At 35.4% G+C, this 24,000-nt stretch overlaps 2 protein-coding genes across 7 annotated transcripts in view; one reads left to right on the top strand and one right to left on the bottom strand.

The window, feature by feature from the left end:
- LOC135203610 (superoxide dismutase [Cu-Zn]-like) overlaps window positions 1-18,427 on the top strand; it is a 33,001-nt gene extending 14,574 nt beyond the window's left edge. Inside the window, 4 exon segments of the mRNA XM_064233437.1 lie at window positions 5,326-5,425; window positions 6,801-6,907; window positions 17,770-17,841; window positions 17,843-18,427. Coding sequence (XP_064089507.1) covers window positions 5,326-5,425; window positions 6,801-6,907; window positions 17,770-17,841; window positions 17,843-18,127 — 564 coding nt within the window. The 3' untranslated portion in view covers window positions 18,128-18,427.
- Window positions 1-24,000, bottom strand: part of LOC135203609 (TWiK family of potassium channels protein 7-like) — a 194,784-nt gene that overhangs the window by 55,100 nt on the left and 115,684 nt on the right. The window lies entirely within an intron of this gene.

Genomic DNA, 24,000 nt, shown 5'->3' with positions numbered 1-24,000 from the left:
GCCTCGTTTCATGGGCAGAACCAGCTCTGTTTCAGGGAATCCCTTCTCTCCCCCGGGGGGAGGTAGAAGGAAACCCCATTATAAGCCATCTTAGGGGTCCCCACCATAACCCTGCCAAGTTTCATACCCATCAGACCAGACGTTTGGCCGTGATTGAATGACAGACGGACGGACAGACATTGCGCCCATTATAGTAAGATATTCATTGTTGAAGATATTTAGAGACCTTGATTTAGTTCATAAAGATCTAAAACACTCAAATAGTTTTATTCCTATTTATTCGTCCTAGAGTTTCTCTCTCTCTCTCTCTCTCTCTCTCTCTCTCTCTCTCTCTTTTAAGGCGTATTCTGTTATTCTGTTTAGCAACGCTGTCACTTTACTATGGTGAACACCATTTAGTTTCTTTACAATGTTAAAGGACTTACTGCATATTCTGAAAAGCCTTTTCGCAACTTAGAAAAAAAAAGCTCCATCAACCAATCATTCCAGGTTATTACGGTAATAACAATGATGGTATGTCTGGCAACGCAATACGGTTCACTTTCCTCGCTGGTAATTCGGGGGTTTCGACCGAGAGGGCGTTTTACGAGGGGCGCGAAGGGCCAAGTGCCCATTAAACCCAATGACGCAATATGTCAGAAACCTTGATATTTCTCGTGTGATAGTAAGACCCGAATCTAGAACAATACTTTTTCTATTTTTCATCTTAACCTTCTAGCACTGGTTTTTCACGAAACTTTTCTTCAAAAATAATATTTGACAAAGATTCATATCTGAGTTGACTATGTCGAAAACGTTTATATATTTATCTGTGGATTTTGGCAATTTTGTTATTGGAAATATATATATGATAGTTTTATTTACAATATTTCGGAAAAATCAAATTCTTTCCATTACATCTGAGATATCTACATGACCTTCATCCAAAATTTATAATTCATGTTTTGCAACCCTAAAAAAAACTTAAATTTTACAACATACTCAATAAAGCTCATCATCAAAATAAAGGAAACATGGAAATGCATAATTTAATCTACGAAAATTGTTTTATTTGACGCTAACAGAAAATATTCAACGAATTCAAAAGCAATAATTAGCTACACGACAAACTTTCGTAACGCATATTAACGAAGTAGATCAATTAAAAAAATGTAAAAATTTGCAATGTTGCATTTTTGTCTTTCATTCATCCACGTCAAGTATAATGCTGCAGTATAAATGCAAAATTACAGATGGAAATGTATTAATGTAATAATACATTATGCAATAAACCGGTAACATAAAATACAAAATATACAATATGAAAAAAATCGATTTTATCCCAAAAATGATGAAATGGTATGACTGAAACTTTCTTTTTGACACAAAACTAACTGTCACTTCGAAAGGTTCTCCAAGACAAAAAATCTAAAATAAATAAATGAGTAGATAAAACTAGAAATATATAAATAAATAAATAAACAAGGCGTGATCCCAAATCCAGCTTACTTGGGACACGTGCAATATTTTCCCCTCACGCGTCAGTTGTAAACATTATATTCCTAACTTAACGTAAATTGAAACGTGCTGCAATCTACGGTCAAATAGAGCCTTATTTCAAAAACGAAAATTAAACTAAATACGTTACGTTATATTTTATTAGAAATAATATTTCTACACTGTTTAACATGTACATTATTTATTTTATATATTTTCATTCTGATAAAGTAAATCACAAATATCCTATCCTAAAATTCCTGTACCTTTAACTCAAAACGAAACACCTTTTTCAGACATTTTTAGGCTCATCCACAGACCTCTCCTAAACCCCCCTAGAAGAACAACAACAATAACAACAGTGTAGTTTGTAGTCTTACTCCCTGAGTAAGAGAGAATAAATAAATAAATCGCCGAGCATGAAAACCTTGACAAGCAAGCAAGCGGACAAAATTCCAAAAATATCCCGATCTACAATTACTACTTTCGAGAAGGCTATATTAGCGGACGTCCTCCGACAGCACACTTACATAAAAGCGCAAATGTTACAAGCTGGCCTCCAGAATGCACTGTATTACCAAACAACGTACACGTCCGACCTTACTTTCTACAGGGATTGGCTGAGTTGCAGGATTAAATAGGAAAATATTTTGAATTCTGACATTTTTTTTATGTCCAAATTGGGAAAGGTAACATAAAAAATTAATTACATTCAAGTTTGAAAACATTTGCTACTTATAAAGAGCGGGCATTTTATAAACAATTGCCTTTACATGCATAATATTAATTATTTGGGCATAATTCCTCATTACTTAATGAGGAATTATACCTAAATAATTAATATTATTTATGCATAAGCAGTTGTTGTTTACATACATGTATATTTAAAAACAAAAAACTGCAAAATAAGTAAGTTCTTTTAAATGTTTACTTGTTGCCAATGAGACAAAACACACAAAGAAAAAGCCATTGTTTGGCAATGAACAATAGTCCTTTCAATTGTTTGTGGCCCTTATCTAAATAAAACGCGGCGTGTGAAATCATGGAGAGAGAGAGAGAGAGAGAGAGAGAGAGAGAGAGAGAGAGAGAGAGAGAGAGAGAGAGAGAGAGAGTTCTAGGACTTATGAAATCATGAAATGTGTGTATCCAAACTGACTTACGTCAGATCATAAAAGGAAAAAAAAAAAAAGTCATAAAAAGCTGTCGAGACAGATATCTAAGCCGCACGCAGAGGATGTGGCACACAATTACCTGTAATCATCAGGATATCACTGGAGAGAGAGAGAGAGAGAGAGAGAGAGAGAGAGAGAGAGAGAGAGAGAGAGCAATCCAGTAGAATCAGCAAACACGCGCCTCGGCCAACGTACATACTCGCAAACATTATACATACACATGCACTCAGACACATATATACATATACATTGTATCATACATACATACATACTACATAATATATATATATATATATATATATATATATATATATATATATATATATAACCATAAGACCGCTGGGCTACAAACAATGACTTGCACGCACATATCCACAGTAGGAAATACGCCAAGGCAGCATGAGTCAGTGTTCATACATTGTCTCTTTTCAGGTTTCAAGGTTAAGAGACGCCATTGTTACAATTTACATCCGAGAGAGAGAGAGAGAGATGTAATCTTTTTTTATATCGTTTCATCATAACGTCATAACTTTAGTGGAAATAAAACCTGTCATTAACTTTGTAGAACACGAAGCTTAAAGAAAATAAAACCTGTCATTAACCTTATAGAAAACGAAGCTTCAAGGAGACCAAGAAATAAGATAAAAAAAAGACGAATATAAAAAAAGGGTTCATCCAAACCAGTAATACCTCAGAATTCACGTCACGCTGTTTCCAAAGGCCTTGGCCAATAATTAGTCTGAAGCAACAATGTCGCACGAAATGCGCTGTCTAGGTGCTAAAATACAATCGGCTTTGTTTACTTTTCTCGAGTAGACTTCCTGCTCCAGACCGTTAAATTCTCGTTCTTCACGCCGACAGATAATGACGCAATAAACTACCGACAAACATCTGAATTATGCAATGGCGCCATTGAATAGATTCTACGTATAATGGCGAAACTAGCGACCCAAGAACTAATCCGCCGACTCGTAAAACGAGTCTATTATTCCTGAGATCTTTAAAGTAAGAGATTTTGTTTTCAAAATGTTTACACACTTGGACATAACAATTCGAATTTCATACTCTTTGTGAGTACATATGTACGTACATAAATATTTGCATGTGTATTTGATAATAATACATGGGCATATATATATATATATATATATATATATATATATGTATATATATATATAATATATATATATATATATAGATATATATATATATTATGCAAACTGAGCGCTAAATCACACTTACAAGTCCACAGTAATGACAGACTCATTAGGGTTAAACAAGGAGTCGGCGCCGTGTTAGCTTTTTATTGGCCTATTTCCAAACCCAATATAGGTCGTAAACAACCCATTGGAATGTTATTTATATATATATAATATATAGATATATATAATATTTATGCAAACTGAGCGCTATCACTACATTCCACAGTAAAGACAGGTTAAACCTTTAATGGTTAAACCAAAAGTCGGCGCCGTGTTAAGCATTTTTATGGCCTATTCCAAACCCAATATAGGTCGTTAAACAACCCACTTGGAATATATATATAGATATATATATATATATATATATATATATATATATATATATATATATATATATATATATGCATAACTGTTTGGTAGAATGCTATACTTCGTAATGGCTTGCATTTATAACAAAATAAACGTGTTCTTCATGCCATAAATAAACTATACTTTATTAAAAGTATAGTTTATTTATTAATTTACTGCATGTTTACATGGTGAGAGAGAGAGAGAGAGAGAGAGAGGGGCGGGATAGGGGGGGAGGTTGGGGGTCTTCTCTGTCCGTAGGGTCATTTTAGCACTATACTTGTTGCAACCCTGCAAAAATAAAAGGTCTGAATTATAAATTATAGAACGTCAGAGCGAGAATCTTGGATCATTTCATTCCTTTCTCGTGAATTACTATTTATCCATTCTATCTTTCCTCTCCTCTCCTCTCCTTCGCTTACCTTTCACCATAACATTCCAGCTCAATAATGCTTTTAAAAGAATCAACATACCTTTATTTGAATCATTCTAAAACCTTTTTCTTTTCACAAACCTCTATCTAATATCTAAAAAAAAAAATTATAATGAACTCTAACATCAAGAGCATCGATTCCAGGTCAAGTTTTCCACTTTTTTTTTTTAAGGTCTTTCTAAAAGTGTAGTAGAACCTCAAGGCCAAATTTCACTTGTATTACTAGGAATTACAACACGAATGCGCACGCAACTGCGCAACCTGGTTTGCGCAACGGTTTGAAAATAGGTTGCTGTGGCGGAGGTGGGAGAGAAGGGCATTAATAAGTATTGAGTACTGTAGTATTTATTAATTCGGTTTGCTTTCTATTGTCGTCATTTTATTCATTAGTTTTTCTAAGTAAATCTTACCTACTGCTTCTGACATAATCATCAAATCATCGCATTATTATTATTATTATTATTATTATTATTATTATTATTATTATTATTATTATTATTATTATTATTATAACGCTACTGGAAGATAATCATTAGCATTACTTTATCAGCATTTATAATTACAGTTACCTTTATGCTACTGTTATCATCATTTTATTCTATCTATCTATCTATCTATTATTATTATTATTATTATTATTATTATTATTGATTATTATTATTATTATTATTATTATTATCATTCATTCTTTCAGCCTGGCCCCTCCGCTGTGGCAACTTTAGTGCCAGGCATCAATCCAAATATCGGTGGCACCATTCAGTTCTCCAGGAGTCCCTTTGGCGTTCTCATTTCAGGTAAAGATCTTGTTTTTTTCTCTCTCTTTTTTTTTTTTGGGGGGGGATTGTATTTCTTCTTGGAAAGCCTTTTTTAAAAGTTACTTTTACTGGTAAAGAGCTAACATAATATACATGCAAACGCAACACACATATATATATACAAATATATGTATACAAATATATAGTATGATATTAGGGGAGGGATAGGGAAATGAATTTCTTCTCGGAAAGCCTTTTTAAAAGTACTTTTACTGATAAAGAGCTAAAATAATATACATACAACACACACACATATATACAAATATATGTAGTACATATACACACCACACCCACACATATATATATATATATATGTATATATATATATATATATATATATATATATAGATATATATTATATATATATATATGATTATACATGAGAAATTGTAATAGCCACAATGCCCTCGTAACATTGTAGTGACAAGCGTATCCAAAAAAAGAGCGAAGCATTTGAGAAGTTAAGAGGGCATCGTGTGGCTGTTATAATTTCATATGTATCTGGTAAAAATGACCAGTAGATTCTACAATATTATAAATATATAAACAACCCAAATGTATGAGAAACCGCTGACGTCACCCCACACTCATTTAACAAAAACCCAGACTAAAAATATTACAAAGTTTAACCTTAACGTAGACGTGTGTAATACATAGCAGGAACCTGCCTAAAATCAAGTACGGTATCGCTGTAACCAATATCCTAACCAGTGGGTTAAGCTATATCAACTAAAATCTAAAATTCTTGATATAGTTGCGAAGCATTATAAGTGACATGTCTAAAATTACTTGAAAAATAATTCTCTTAGTTCCTACCTGTTCTGAGCATTTTTGGAGAGAGAGACAGAGAGAGAGAGAGAGAGAGAGAGAGAGAGAGAGAGAGAGAGAGAGAGAGAGAATCTCAACCCTAAACTCGATCCTTGATATCAAAAGATAAATAAAGAAACCTTCGTCCCAAACCTTCTCGCCTAACATAGAGAGAGAGAGAGATATCAGCCCTAAATTTTATCCTTGATATCAAAAGATAAATAAAGAAACATTCGACATATATATATATATATATATATATATATATATATATATATATATATACATATATATACATACATACATACATACATATATATATATATATATATATATATATATAATATATATAGAGAAAGAGAGAGAGAGAGAGAGAGAGAGAGAGAGAGAGAAAGTTTTTAAATTATATTCATGGTATTAAAAAATGAATATGGAAACCTTCCTTCCACTACTTCTCCCCCAAAATCGAGAGAGAGAGAGAGAGAGAGAGAGAGAGAACCTTCAAAATCGATTTAAAGTATGGAAAACTTTTACATTTTTCCCGCAGGTACCGTGACGGGGCTCACACCTGGCTTCCACGGCTTCCACGTCCATGAAGTTGGGAATACTGGCGGCGCATGCGCAGCAGCTGGGCCGCATTTCAACCCACTGATGGTAAGCAACGAAAAGGTTCTCTCAGGTCACTTTTAGCTTGGTCCATACCTCTGGTATCTTTGGTTCTTTATTTCTGCTGTGGTGTGCATTGAAACTCTTGCTCGCCTTCAAGTTCTGGGGGATGCTTCTGAGGTAAATAAACACATGCTTGAATTAACTCATGCTTATCTACTTATGCTTTTCTGGCTGATGCTATAAGAGCTATAATATCACTTCGCAAATTCCGAGTTTTCTTTTCCGACATAACTGCATTTAAATTCTTGCTTGCTTTCAAGTTCTGGGGATGCTTCTTAGGTTAAAAAAAAATCCTTGATTTCATTCATGCTTGTCTGCTTGTGCATTGAGATCCTTGCTAAATTCGAGTTCTTTTTGTCAATCTTAATTGTTTTCCATCAGTTCTTGTAGTTGCTTTATAATCCTTGGCTTGTTTCTTCCTTATTCTACCGTCCCTGTTCAAACTTCAGTTCAGGACGTTAGTGAAGTCCTTGCTTTTATCTTTACCCTTCTGGTTATACTTCAATCCTACGCATTAGGTAAAACCATTTTTTTTTCTTAGCATCCTTCCCTTTTGATATACTGGCATTTCTCCGTAATCATTGCTTGTTTCTTGTGCTATTCCAGCTCCTTTATTCCCTTCAACCATGTTTATTTCTTCAAGTTCCTTTATTAGGTTTCTTTTCTGGGTTCTTCTGTATTTTCCTTCGTAACGACTCGGTTTTGAATTTTATAACTCGGTTTTTAATTTTATCTCAACAATCATTTGTTTCAACCTTTTGTGTTGAGCATCGTTCTTACACACTTGAGTCGTCGTTCACGATTCCATTAACATAAAATAAATGCAACTAACAATCGGTAGCTTCGATTTATATACAGAATTCACCTTAGACCAATGGAACTAAATTCATGAGCTATTTTATCTACACCACCAACCACGAATTGTCACAAGTAAGGTCACTCACGTCTCAGGAACTGAAACAGAAGCAGTTTATTGACAGAGAAATCCATACACTTAGAATCAATAATATATCTGAGGTGAATTCTGCAATGGTATTCGTATTCAAATTTGAATTATGTAAGGTTCCCGAGCATGTATATGAATCATAAAACTAGGTGTTTTTCTAAGATTAATTGAACTGGTAGTTTAATCTTCACAGCGTTCGTCGTAGTTCAAAATAATTAACACAAGAATCAACTTAAGTCACGGTAAGTAGAGGAACAATCATTCATTCGGAATTTGGTAATTTGTCATGTTAACAATTATGATATTGATGACGACAATTACTGATAATATCATACCAGCATTGCTACGACTCTTACTAATACTGCAGAGACATTAACTACTATTGATACTACTGTTCCAAAAGACATCGACAACTATTACTACTGCCTACCGCTACTACCTATTAAATATACTTTGCATCGTTGGAACCGTCATGAGAAAATAATAATAATTTAAAAAATACATAATAAAAGAGATAGTTAATGCTTTGCGGGCGCTGAAAAGTGTTAAGTGATTTGCGTAGACTTTCCAACCGAATATCATAAGTTTTTACTAAAAGCAATATAATATAATAATAAGAATAATGAAAATAAATTATAATAATAGGATTCTGCTGCTTATGATTGGGCTTTTCAGGCCAATGATAATTCTGGCTAATAATAATAATAATAATAATAATAATAATAATAATAATAATAATAATAATAATAATAATAATAAATCCGAGCAGATCTTTCTTGTTTGTCCGCCCCGGGTTGGGTCGGGGAGGGTAGGCGAATCATGATGGGGAGCACCGGGTTCCAGCGCTGCTTTCATAGCAGGTAATGTCAAGTTACAAATACCAGACATTTTTAGTAATATATGTAGTACTTCTGCATTACACATCAACACGCCTCTCGTAGAAAGAGAGAGAGAGAGAGAGAGAGAGAGAGAGAGAGAGAGAGAGAGAGAGAGAGAGAGAGACCCAACCTCGTTTTCAGTGAAAACAAAAATAACGACCATTTCAAATCTGAAAACCGTGACGAGGGGTCGTTCTCTTTGGCAGCGGTAATGATGACGTGCAAATTTCTCGCTAAAAATATCTAACCAACCTTCTGAGAGATTTAATTTAAAAAAAAAGACACATATACGCACGCACGCATGAACAAAACGACCAACTCTCAAAGGGAGATGGCTACCCATAAAATTAAGATAACGTTTACGACATGCCTGTATTTTGCCAAAGGGAAAATTGATAGCCTCTCTCTCTGTGTTTGTGTGTGTGTGTGTGAATTAGTCCTCTCTAAGTATAAAAAATTACATCTCTATAACTACTCTCTCGTGGGAGTAATTTTCAATAACGTAAAGGTCGGTACCTTCCAAATGCCACGTAAGAAAATAACTATCTAGACTGCAATAAATAACAGAAGAAGAGAAGAACGTAAGAAAGTCAACAAGAAATTGAGGGGGAAAGAAACAGCCAAGACAATCAGCATCTCAGGAGAGGAAAAATGATAATGGAGAAGAGTAAATGGAGAGAAAAAGATTAATTAGCGAATAGATCTGTGGATATACGATGGCAAGGAATAATGTGCTCTGGCAAGACGAATGGAGGGGTCCCTTGTCAGATTGTCTTGACTTTGTGAATGTTGTTAACAAAGGAAACTGAATATAGAATTGACACTTTTGAACCGAATCCCAGCAGCGTCTTGACGTAGAGTGAAAATGGGGTGTCTTTACACTGGGTATAAGATGGAAGGTGCAAGGTGTCGTCTTTTCAAAGGATGTAAATACTTGTCTGTTGTGGGTATAAATGTAGGTGTCTTTACAAAGGTATCTTAACAGAGGTGTATAATGGGTGTCACTTCAGAGGGTGTAAATAGGCGTCTTGGAAAAGGGAGCTAGAATGGAATAAACAGGAAATTGAAAACTTCAAGTCTGCAACACAGCGGTAAAAGCCACAAGACAAGAACAGATATCCACCGCTGAGAAAGAAAGAAGTTCTGTGTAACTTCACGAACCTATCTTGGAAGTTGAAAACTTTCAGTAAAGAGTCTAAAAATAAATCATTCAAGGGAAAAGGCATCAACCAAAATTATCTAAACCAATTTGCACAAAAAAAATTAAATAACATAAACATTCTCATGTTACAGATACGTTAGTATCCTTCCCCTATAAAGGAAGTACAGTCAAAACTATGTTTACCAACTATTTGTGTAAATATAAATAATAAATTAGTAAGTGATAAAAAAAATCGGATAAAATGTTCCACTTTCCCCTTTTTTAATCTGTCGCGGACTATAACAGCTCTATACATCTGCCCACATCTACGAATAACTATACAAGACAACTTAACAGTAATGAGCTCCCTCTGCGCTACAGAGACTCTAAGTAAGACCTTGATAGAAATTGAAAGTTTTAGAGAAAAACAAAAATGACACCGAGGGTAAATAGCATTCTCGAAATACCGTTCCCTCAACGCTGAGTGAAACCGGGAAAAATATAGCAAAGCTGTTTCTTCAGGATAAAGAAAGGAGAGGAAACATTGCAGTTCTTGGAGAGAGAGAGAGAGAGAGAGAGAGAGAGAGAGAGAGAGAGAGAGAGAGAGAGTACGTACAGTATCTGATATCATTTTACACTTGAGATAATGAACATATGAAGAAGGAAGAGAGAGAGAGTACTGCACTATCCAATATCACCTCACTCTTACAGAAAATAAGAAAAATGTAAAAATATTGCAATTCTGGCGCAGAGAGAGAGAGAGAGAGAGAGAGAGAGAGAGAGAGAGAGAGAGAGAGAGAGAGAGAGAGAGAGTACCTATATTTCTGATACCATCTTACACTTGAAATAAATTAAGAACATATGTGGAAATATTGCAATTCTGGCTGAGAGAGAGAGAGAGAGAGAGAGAGAGAGAGAGAGAGAGAGAAGAGAGCGTACTACAATATTTGATATCATCTTACACTTGCAGCAGTTATATAAAATATGAGGAAATATTGCAATTTTGGCAGAGAGAGAGAGAGAGAGAGAGAGAGAGAGAGAGAGAGAGAGAGAGAGAAGGGGGTAAAACGGCATAATTAATATACATATTTGGGATCCACGTTTGGTATCGAATTGGTCCATCTACCAGCAAAGTTAAGCAACAATATCTCATAAATTCTTGTAAGGGTGACCACCATGGAAAGCCAGCCACATATAAGCGACCACTAGCGATAAAACTTGCATGTGGCTTGCAACCTCACCCCGTACACAATTGCACAGGAACATGTAACATACCTTCGTAGTCTGGCTTGAGCGCGAATAGGTCAGAATGAGGTCTGACCTAATGTGTCACAGACTGTCTTATAAAGTAATATATTTTGGAACTTGACAAGCATATTGTAAAATGTTACACTTTTGGCAAAGTATATTGTAAAATGTTATACTTTGAAACTCGGCAAAGTATATTGTAAAATGTTATACTCTGAAATTCGACAAAGTATATTGTAAAATTTGATACTTTTGGGAAAAGTATATTGTAAAATGTTATACTTTTGGCAAAAAGTATATTGTAAAATGTTATACTTTGAAACTCGACAAAGTATATTGTAAAATGTTATACTTTTGGCAAAAAGTATATTGTAAAATGTTATACTTTGAAACTCGACAAAGTATATTGTAAAATGTTATACTTTTGGCAAAAAGTATATTGTAGAATGTTATACTTTTGGCAAAGTATATTGTAAAATGTTATACTCTGAAATTCGTCAAAGTATATTGTAAAATGTTTTACTTTGAAACTCGACAAAGTATATTGTAAAATGGTATACTCTGAAACTCGACAAAGTATATTGTAAAACGTTATACTTTGAAACTCGACAAAGTTTATTGTAAAAATTTATACTTTGAAACTCGACAAAGTATATTATAAATCTTATACTTTGAAACGACAAAGTATATCTAAAATGTTATTTTTGATACTATACAAAATCATTGGCTATGGTCTCATATTATTTAAAACTTCACATAAATGTGTTTTTCAGAAATGGACACAAGCATGTCTTTCATAGTTGACATAATATGCCTTTCAAAAGTCACCTAAATATCACTTTGACTTGACATAAATGTCCTCAGAAAGTTTCAAAAGAATGTCCTAACTTTGCTTTTGGAATAAATATTTCTGAACAATAAATGTCTATGACACTTGAAATTCATTTGTGAAAAGGAAGTTGTATATCTGAAGTTCGACACAATAATATAAGTTTGACGCTTGATACAAATATATATTTGAGAATTGGCATATGGTTGCAAACAACTTTGGCAGGAAATTACAATGAAACCCTCAGGATAGTACGCCAGTACAGACAAATAATCTCATCATCTGTTTAACCCATAATAAAACATAAAACTAGAAGCAATAAAGATCTTAACATAGATATAAAATGATAAAAGTGAAAAACACACCACCAAATAGAATTTGGAAACGAATGGCGGACTATAAAGAATAATAAAAACATAATAATAAAACGCTACTGTGAAAACAATATGATTATAACAAAGAGCAAACAATCATAAATTCAGAACAAGCCAACTCGGAAACAATACAATTCTACGACTCGTAAGAAAAGGCATAAAAATACATCCAATTCCCACATCATATTTAACGCAGTCCCAGATTGCGTCACTCGGAGTGATATTTATACCGCCGATCTACGAGGGGATAAGCGCTTGAAACATTTTGAATGCGACCATTCCCAACAGTCTAACGATTACAATTCATATTATTATCGCGGCATTTACTTCATCTAATGGCGCTATCGCGCAGACAAACGGCACGCGCTATCTCCTGAATCTAGTGCTTTATGCATGAGGAGGCAGGAATTCGTTATTTCTTGAGAATTCAAATTTGTCGGCCGGCCGGGGTTGCCAGTTTGTTTCCAAACGCGAATCCACCTCTGGCACCTCATAACCTGAGAGTTTTATTATTATTATTATTATTATTATTATTATTATTATTATTATTATTATTATTATTATTATTATTATTATTATTATTATTCAATAAGCAAAACGATTATGTCATGAAAATACAATACAAAATACTACATAGTTACAGGATTTATTGATAAGAAAAACATTAGCGATACAAAAATACAGTTTGAACAGCCTGTCCAGTAGGATCCACGCACCTATAACATTTTTTTTTTTTTTTTTACGAATCAAACAAAACCATAGAAAATTAGAATACAGAAAAGATACAATATACTCTGAAAACCTCGTATGTTCTTGAAGCTTAAAGCTGTAAAATTTTCGCCTTGAAGCTTGAAACTGTCAATTTTTCGCCTTGAAGCTTAAAGCTGTAAAATTTTCGCCTTGAAGCTTGAAACTCAATTTTTCGCCTTGAAGCTTAAAGCTGTAAAATTTTCGCCTTGAAGCTTGAAACTCAATTTTTCGCCTTGAAGCTTAAAGCTGTAAAATTTTTGCCTTGAAGCTTGAAACTGTCAATTTTTTCGCCTTGAAGCTTAAAACTGTCAATTTTTCGCAAGTATACGACTCGCAAACATACATAGACCCATAGAAACGAAACCTAAGACCAACTCAATCCCTCCCTCTAGCGAACCCACGGAAGCCGACTGAGCATAAATCGGCACGCGGGAGACCTAGGGAACATCTTCGCCAACCTGAGGGGCGTGGCCAACATCTTCATCATGGACCACAAACTGTCGCTTATAGCTGGGGCCCAGACCTTCGTGGGCAATCGCGCCGTGGTCGTCCACACTCTCAAAGACGACCTCGGGTTGGGTGGCACCCCCGAGTCTCTCCTGACCGGTAACGCCGGAGGGCGGGAAGGATGTGGCATCATCAGGGTGTTATAAGATATATATTGGAAAACATTCCGTTAGACACACGATGTCTTTAGAGTTGTTAGTAATTTATTGTAAAAGATGTAAAGTTGTTGATAATTTATAAATATATTGTTACACTGGATGCGGCGTCATCAAGGTGTTATAAGACATATATTGGAAAACATACCGTTAGACACACGATGTCTTTACAGCTGTTAATAATTTATTGCAAAAGATGTGGCATCATGACGATGTCTTTAAAGTTGTTGATAATTTATAAATATTTTGTTACACTTGATGCAGCGTCATCAGGGTGTTATAAGATATATGTTAGAAAACATTCCGTTAGACACACGATGTCTTTACAGTTATTAATAATTTATTGCAAAAGATGTGGCATCATGAGGATGTCTTTAAAGTTGTTGATAATATATTTGTTACATTGGATGTGGCGTCATCAGTGAGAGAGACAAAATATATTGAAAAACATTCCGCTAGACACACGATGTCTTTCAAGTTGTTGATAATATATTGTTACATTATTTAGAGCTAAACGCATCCGAAAATATACATTTAAGGTCCAACATATCAGTTCTGGAGGTACCATGACTAAGAAGACTTACAATAGACTAATAAGACATTTACTTATGACCTAATCTGTACTAATTGTTTAATGACTCCTGCACTTGACGCATAAATTAATACATTATTCACAAAATTGACCCAAATATGGGTTAGGAAATGTAATCATAAAATCATAGTAACTTCCAAATTTCACATATTTCGTCAAATTCCCAGCACAGTCTCTTCCTTTGTTGCTTGGAGCTGATCTTGTTATAATAATTTTGTTAATGTTGAGTTAGTATGTTGTTTGTTTTGTTTGTGTTTAGATTATTGTTGAGTAGTTTTGTCTGTTTAGATTATTGTTGATTAGTTTTATCTGTGTTAAGATTATAACTGTTTTGTTTGTGTTTAGATTATGTTATTTTGAGTTTAGATTATTGCTGTTTTGTTATTTACGAAGTCGAATAAATGTTAGAAATATTCGTTATGTAACTTCAATTCTAACCTGTAAATCATTTAATATCCACCGACGTGAAGCCCAGTATATGAGAAAACAGTTAATAATGTCTGTGTTCAAAATAATGTGGGGGGGGGGGGGGGGCGGTTGAGTAATGCATTTTCCAATGATGCATACAACAGGTGCCATCAACCTCACATGGCAAGTTTAGGTTAGATAACGTAAGGTTGGGTTAGGTTAGGTTGGTCAAGGCTACTTATGGTAAGTAAAGGCACAATGTTCCTTCCCCATCGAACAAAAGTTCTAAGCCTTCCCCTCCTCTAATTCATTCAACTCACTATCTCATTCACCGGGCAGCTGGTTTTATTTTATCCCTTCTAACAAAGCAAAAGAAAAGTCAGCCATCCATTACATTGAGTTACAAGTGATGGAGATAATATCGTATGACCATGACGGTGGACAGACATTTCTCGTGTGTTTGAACAAAATACAGATTTTGCTACTGATATAACCAATGTTTCAGGTTAAGTTAAGGTTATCAGTGATAAACTAGACAGTTTAACAAATAAATAAATAAAATCTTATTTCTGCTCGTAATATACCTAAACCAAATTCTAGTGTTGTTGTGCTACATAATGTTCAGGCCATTACAACTCATCAACGAACTGTTTTCTAAAAAAACATTTTTCATGAATACCAATTCAATACTCTGTCCCTTCCATTCAGTGTTTATTCATAACTGCTATACTACAGCTAGTCATTGTACAAGTCACTCATTATCACAAACTATGGCAAAACTATATGACAAGTTTCCACCGGGCTGCGGAAGGTAAACTATATTAGCTACCTATAAATGTAATAACGTTTTTATACATGTATATTACACTAACGGCACGGCAGCATTCGTGCAAGCATCCTACGCTACTACCACGAAAGTACGGTATTCCACTGCCAAATCAACAAACTAACATAATTCGACTTCCCACTGTGGAATCAGCAAATAAACATCCTACCCTAGAATCTACAAATAAACATAGCAACGCGACATTTCACGACATAAAAGAAAAAAAAACACGCAACAGAATTAACAGAACAGGCATCTGTAGTTAAAAACTAATATTTACGACTATGCAGTCAGAGGACAAAATAAGCACAACTTCTGGTCATTAACACAAGAAAGACAATTGTAACCAGAATCTATACCTGAAGGAGAACAGCATACTTCTCAAGGAACTGGATAAGACCACAGAACGCTTCGCCAGTCACTGGAAACCTAGACAGGATATTTCTAGTCACTGGAAACCTGGACAGGACATTTCTAGTCACTGGAAACCTGGACAGGACATTTCTAATCACTGGAAACCTGGACAGGACATTTCTAGCCACTGGAAACTTGGACAGGACATTTCTAGTCACTGGAAACTTGGACAAGACATTTCCAGTCACTGGAAACTTGGACAGGACATTTCTAGTCATTAGAAACCTGGACAGGACATTTCCAGTCACTGGAAACTTGGACAGGACATTTCTAGTCATTAGAAACCTGGACAGGACATTTCCAGTCACTGGAAACCTGGACAGGACATTTCTAGTCACTGGAAACTTGGATAGGACATTGCTAGTCTCTAGAAACCTGGACAGGACATTTCTAGTCACTGGAAACTTGGACAGGACATTTCTAGTCGCTGGAAACCTGGACAGGACATTTCCAGTCACTGGAAACCTGGACAGGACATTTCTAGTCACTGGAAACTTGGACAGGACATTTCTAGTCACTGGAAACCTGGACATGACATTTCTAGTCACTGGAAACCTGGACAGGACATTTCCAATCACTGGAAACCTGGACAGGACATTTCTAGTCACTGGAAACCTGGACAGGACATTTCTAATCACTGGAAACCTGGACATGACCACAAAACATGCCCAGTCACTAGAAACCTTGACATAACCGCAGGATGTTTCCAATCACTAGAAACCTGGACATGACTGCAGTACAATTCCAGTCACTAGAAACCTGGACATGACCACAAGACATTTCCAGTCACTTGAACCCTGGACATGACCTCAGGACATTTCACCAGTAACTATAAACCTGGACATAACCGCAGGATGTTTCACCAGCCGCTAAAAACTTCTCGGACATCCTAAAAAGACCTGGAACCTGGACATGACCACAGGACGCAACAGTAAGCTGGTGAGTTTACATTTCGTTTTAGTAGTTGTAACTGAACTCCTCAGTAGATCTTAGAGTAATTAACTGCTAGATTTTTATTTCAGTGACTGACATGATAAAAAAACAGATCAGACTCTTCCTTTTTTTAAACTGAATCACTATTTATTACTGTCCTCCTCTACGTATTCCATACATAAACCTTCGCGACTAAACAGTAAGTGAGTGACTAAGAGTGCTTGAACCTTCTCCTATCATAATCCTTATTCATCCTCATCCAATCCTATTTCATCAACCAAACCTACCTCACTTCTGATCAAGGCATGCGTGAGAAACTGAACGATTATTTTCATCTTAGGGTCTTTGGCATCCGGCTTGACTAAAGTTCCCCATACACTGAACGATTGTCTGAACGACTGTCAGAACGATTGTCGTTACCGACCCCCACACACACTATTCATACAGTAAGAACGATCTCCGCACCGATTTCAGTCTGAACAAAGATTTTGTCTTGAGAAGACATGACATCATCTCTAAAAGAGACGCGCGCGATAGCGTTATATCGGCAGACAAACCCATACATTAAACGATCTGGGTATGACAGACTTAAGTCGCAAGTCAGCAACCTGGTCGTGACAGATTCCCACGGAGATCGTTCAGACACAAAGCTCCGCCCACTTTTGCATTCAGACAAGCCCATACACAGTGTTTTTGCCAACGATACAGACAGTCGTTCAGACACTCGTTCAGCGTATGGGGGCCTTAGGATTCATCCTCATTTGTCGTCCAGACCTTCATCCTATAAATAGCAAGACTCTTCGTGAAACCTTACTAATGCAATCCTGTTCCCTGTCCCTGAAACAGCGCAAGCACGGGAGCCCTAAGGACTTCAACCGCCACGCAGGGGACTTGGGCAACATCGAGGCCGACCAGTACTGGCCAAGCCACCATCCACTTCGTCGACGAGCACATCTCCCTCGACCCCAGCTCCCAGACCTACATCGGGAACAGGGCGGTGGTCGTCCACGCCAAGGAGGACGACCTAGGCAGGGGCGGCAACGCCGACAGCCTCTCCACGGGGAACGCCGGAGGGCGTGAGGGATGTGGCGTCATTGAAGTGTTGCCAGATTCGTACCGGGAGAGGAATCCTTACCCACAGCCTCAGCCTCCCATTCCGACGTTCGGGAGCCGTCACGGGCCTCTTTCTTATTATTTTCAGTAGGACTGGTTTCTTGTAATTGTTAATAACACTCTCTCTCTCTCTCTCTCTCTCTCTCTCTCTCTTTGTTGCCCTGTCTTCATTCTCATCAAAACTAAATTTTTTTCAGATCTCTCTCTCTCTCTCTCTCTCTCTCTCTCTCTCTCTCTCTCTTTTGTAGCCCTGTCTTCATTTTCTTCAAAACTAATTTTTTTTTTCATTTTCTTCAAAACGAAATTTTTGTCATATTTCTCTCTCTCTCTCTCTCTCTCTCTCTCTCTCTCTCTCTCTCTCTCTCTCTCTCTCAATTATATGCATTATTTATCAGAATTCAGACACAAAAACAAACAACAAGAGTTGCCCTATATCTCATAATAAATTAAGGATTCTCTCTTTCTCTCTTATTTATAAGCATAATGCATCACAAGTAAAACGTAAAGGCAAAATTATATTTTACACATTTTTTTCCACTAAAATTAAGCATTAGATCTCTCTCTCTCTCTCTCTCTCTCTCTCTCTCTCTCTCTCTCTCTCTCTCTCTCTCTCTTTCACCAGTATATGTCTTATCTCCCGCTTGTCCACTTAGTATAATGGTGTGAGACAGCGACAGATTGTATGTCTTTTCTTACGACTGTTATTCGTAAGCATTGTGGGTTCTACTTCTCTTCTCGTCTACGTGATATCTAGTTGGTTCTTCTTTAGAATAAGGGAGATGACTCAAACGGATGATGTTTAAACTTAACAACTTTATTTCTTAGCTCCATCACTGGAGTAGAGAGATGGTTTGGTCGGATGACCGATCCGTTGAGTAACTAGAAGAGAACTAACAATATATGAGCATCGTGTCGATAGCGGAACACTAGCTATCTCAGCGATTTACATATAAAATGAATATGTAGTCCGCCGGCTCGGAAGTCATGAGTTTCCGCTGCGGGTTAACAGGACAACCGCTTCCCATGGAAGGTGTTGTGAGCTGTTGACAAACTACATAAATGATGATATGTCCAAATGCAAACCAGGCTACTGCAAGCATTGCACAGCGTGGTCCAGTTTCCCATCTTGTTGTCTTCTTTATGGTCACGTAGGACGCTCCTAATTCACCAATGACCCCTTAGGTCGTGGGTTCTATTTACAGATATGGAATTTATCTGTATATTAAATGTAATTTTTACATTATGCTCGGACAGCTACCATTCAAGCATTGAATAACAAAAGTTACGTTAAACATGGTTTCTTAGGAGTGTGCCCGTGACATATATTTAGTCATAACCATAAACAAGTGATTAAGTGTAAAAAAGTTTTTTTTTACATATACTTTTTGGACATATTCATAAATAAAGAAAAATGCATGGAAAATATAGATCCATGTTTGATATATATATGGTATAATGTAAATAATGATTATTAGGTACCAAAAAATTAAAAGGTTAACGTGTATACATGAAGATTATAGTAATAGGTAACCCGATTAAGAATAGTTGTTACCCTGTAGAGATACATAACTAATACATGATCATGGATAACTGTTCAAGAGTATTTGTTACTCTTTGTAAAGATATAAAGATAACATATGATTGTGCACAAAATATAGATTCCTGGTATGTACACGCACCAATATTTTAATATATAGGGCTTCAATATTTTATTAGGTGCCCGAAAGATACTTTTAACTGTTCATATATTAAAAAAAAATAAATGCAAAGGCTTGGAGTTTCTTGTCCTACATATTGCCAGCGTACAGACCGCTTTTCACACATAACACAATTCCAGACAATTTTCCTCCGAGTCAGGGGAAATGGCCAGTTTCAGATGGCTCTGAACGTAAAAGCTTTTAACGCAATAGGAGTGTCGTCTGGACGTGGCAGAACGTTCTTCTGAAGATCCATCTGTGTTCGCCTCAACCTACGCCAAGCAAAGATGTTAACGGCGATAATAATCATTACCGTAACACAAAACACGGCTAGCAGCACGTAGAAACGAAGATTTTCTCCTTCTGCATAAGTCGGTGACGTGTGGTCCATCTCGGCCAGTTGCGTCAAACGATGAGCCACCTTCGCGTTGTATGGGAGAGGTAGTGATGGGATATTTATCTAAAGCAAGATACAAAACCTAATAATTATAAACAGACCCACTTTTCCTTTAAAATCAAGCTTTAACTCTCTCTCTCTCTCTCTCTCTCTCTCTCGTCTCTCTCTCTCTCTTCTCTCTCTCTCTCTCTCTCTTTCTCTCTCTCTCTCTCTCTCTCTCTCTCTCTCTCTCTCTCTCTCTCATTGAAAAATATAACAAGTAATTATGTAACCCATTCATTTTTTAATAAAGCAGTGTTTCTTTTTAAGAATTTATGTCATCCTTTGCAAAACTGTCAAGTGTTGGAAAATTATAATATTAAAAAATCAAACATAACTTCCTTTCTAATCATTTATTCAAATATGCTCAAATTAAACAATATCATCAATATTAGCAACAAAATAGTTTTTTTTTTTTTTACGTGTAATTTTTCTATCAGTACCTGAATAAAAGTTATTATCTATTATTAATTGATATTCCAGATCTGGAAAAACGAAAAAAAAATTACAAAAGAAAAAATCAAATTGAAAACTAAAGAGTAACTCTCATAAATATAAATGAAATAAAAACCAGCTTGCAACAGAAGACATAGTCATTTATACAAAATAAAAAGTCTTCAAATAACAATAGAATAATGAGAGAGTTTCAATAAAATAATGAGAGAATTTCTTTCTGGCGTAAACAGATGAAGAAATATATAATGAGACAATAATAAAATAATGAGAGCTTCTCTCTGGTGTAAACAGATGAAGGATCAACAAAATGAGAGAATATCTTTCTGGCGTAAACAGACGAGAGAAATAAATAATGAGTGAGACAATTCCGTCCAGTCGTAAACAGATGAGGGATCAAAATAATGAGAGAATTCTGTCCTGTAGTAAAGTGACGAGGGAGCATAATAATGAGGGAGTTTCTGACGTAAACAAATGAGAGAAATAAATAATGAGCGGGACAAATCCGTCCTGTCGTAAACAGATGAGGGATCAAAATAATGAGAGAATTTAGTTATGGCGTAAATAAATAAGAGCTGAAAATAATGAGAGAATTCCGTTCTGAAGTAAACAGATGAGAGAAAACAAAAGATGATTTGAACAAATGTTATAAAGTACACAATGAAGGTCTCCCAGAGAGAGAGAGAGAGAGAGAGAGAGAGAGAGAGAGAGAGAGAGAGAGAGAGAGAGAGAGAGAGAGAGAGAGAGAATATGATATTTGTCTCAAAGACTGAAGAGGTTTACGAAGGATATGAATTTATTTATTCATTTTATATATAAAATGTATGAATAAATTCAGATCCTACGTGAGAGAGAGAGAGAGAGAGAGAGAGAGAGAGATAGAAGAGAGAGGAGGAGAGGAGAGCGAGGGAGAGAGAAGAATATATATTTTGTTTTCAATGATGAAAGGTTTAACGAAGATTAATTTAATTTTTTATTCATTTTTTAATATAAGATGTATGAAATAAATTCATCCTACGTAGAGAGAGAGAGCGAGAGAGAGAGAGAGATTTGAGAGAGAGAGAGCGACGAGGAGAGTGGAGAGAGAGAGAGAGAGAGAGAGAGAGAGAGAGATTTGACTCTACCACTCAAGAGGTGTAAGAAGGATATGAATTTATTCATACATTTTACAAATAAAATGTAAGAATAAATTCAGATCCTTATTATCACGGTGTATCAGTTTCCCCACCCCATCTTGTAGTCATCAAAGAAAGTAAATGTATTATGAAGTGAAAGAACCACTCAGAATTAAAAGGAAAACGGTACATTCGGTCTAATCTAAACAAACATGGATTGCATTCAACGGGTAATTTACAGCTTAAGAAAAAAAGCACATTACTGCTCTACTTTGGGAGTTAAATATAGAACCTACTTATCATCACTACGATATATAATATATAAATCAAAAGTGCACGTTAGTCAACTTAAATAAATACTTATAATCGTGAAAATATACGTAAATATGTTTACGTCATTCCTTATTCCCTGCATTGTATTATTTTAAGCATCAAAGGCAAATGAAATGAACAAGATGTTCTTACTGGGGTATGGTGGCCTTATGCCAGTACATTCTCCTGTACTTCCGAATACCCCAAGGCAAATTCTCAATTTTGACAATTCTCCGGTCATCAAAGTACATTTTAATCAAAGCCACTTGGCAACTCAAAAGAATCCTCTGGTTAAAGAAAGCCAGGTGTGTATTGTGGTACACTGAAGGGGATACTACTGCAATTAGCTTCACGTACGTTGACAATTTAAAAGGAAAAAAAGTTATTTCAAAGCTTTTCATCTTAATAAAAACCTTCTAGCTAACTTTTATTTCTGGTCGAAAGAGTTATTTCAGCCTGGATTCTTTAATTTGCCTAACTTGGAATTAATTATGAGAATTATAGGCTTAAGTGGGATGCATAAAGTACTATATGTGAATAAAACTTGGTAGCATGCTTCGTAAATTTGTACATATTAGCCGAGATATTATTAATGAAAATGATCATGACGAAGGCAACTCTTAACATTACCACCACTATTATTATTATTATTATTATTATTATTATTATTATTATTATTATTATTATTATTATTCCTGTTTGTAATTCGCAACTGGTTGATTCAGATAAACCAGGCCTTATACCAGCACGGGCCCTTAACCTAAGTCCTACGAGTACGTAATATAAAATCTGAAAGGAACTAGGGAGCCTAGTATATACCTCAGAGCTCGGTCAAGCTAACGAAAACGAACTGGCAACTGCCAAAGAGGACAGAAAAAAAATTAATAAAAAAACAGGGAAAAAAAAAATAAAAAGTTAGAGAGAGAGGGGAATGTGTATACAAGCAACAATAAAAGTATCGTTTAACGGCCACCAGATGGCAGGAGCAACAAAGCACCACCACCGGAATGAAGGCGGGGAAAAAGGACTTTCTTTGGGGGCTTTCTATCGCGTGACAGCAGCTAATGCGTTTGCCATTAAGTACATTTATATCGATGTAAATAATACCATCGCCCGTTTGATGTCATTTTCATTTTGAATTTTACTTACTTGCTCTCAATTTGAGGATATTTGTTTTATTTATTTATTTACTTATTAGCTAAAATTAGAAAGACGTTGCTTGGCGCATTGCCAAAAAAGAAAAAAAAACAAGACCCAGAATAATAATAATAATAATAATAATAATAATAATAATAATAATAATAATAATAATAATAATAATAATATCTATCATCATTAACTCTACTATGAGTATTTATTTAAGCTTTAGCAGGCCAGAACTGAGAGAAGGGTCAACGACCCTATATTGTAAACAAAACTCAGGATTACAGAACTTAACAAGATACCTTAGCGTTCTTCTGCAAGCTGCTATGGGTCATTGCGAGATAAATGAACATATGCAACAAAGACACTCAAAAAACAAACAAAAAAGCAATTAAATAAGATTTAAGACTGTTAGAGCCCATGAACTCCCTGCTTGAGGTTCGGATGTTTCAAAATTAAAAAAAAAAAAAGTATATAAACAAATGGGTCTGTTCCATTCTTTTCTATTCAATAGAACTGAGGAGTCCAGCGTGAAACCCACACTCACCACATTTTAAAAAATAGAGACAAAAGGCCTTTAAATTTGTAAATTTAAAAAGGCCATAGCTCTTTTATTCTACAAGATATTTTCTTCAGGTTTGAATTTTTGGAATGTTTAGGGCCCCAAATATATGATGTTATATATGAAAAAAAAATTAGACTGTGCACAATTTGATTGACTGATTGTGTATGATTGATTGTAAAATTGATGAACAAAATAAACGCTGAAATTTACAAAAGTACAGATTATATAATACAAAATTGAACC

The sequence above is a fragment of the Macrobrachium nipponense genome, chromosome 36, assembly GCF_015104395.2.
Source record: "Macrobrachium nipponense isolate FS-2020 chromosome 36, ASM1510439v2, whole genome shotgun sequence".
Classification (NCBI taxonomy): domain Eukaryota; kingdom Metazoa; phylum Arthropoda; class Malacostraca; order Decapoda; family Palaemonidae; genus Macrobrachium; species Macrobrachium nipponense.
This window is presented reverse-complemented; position numbering and strand designations above follow the sequence as displayed.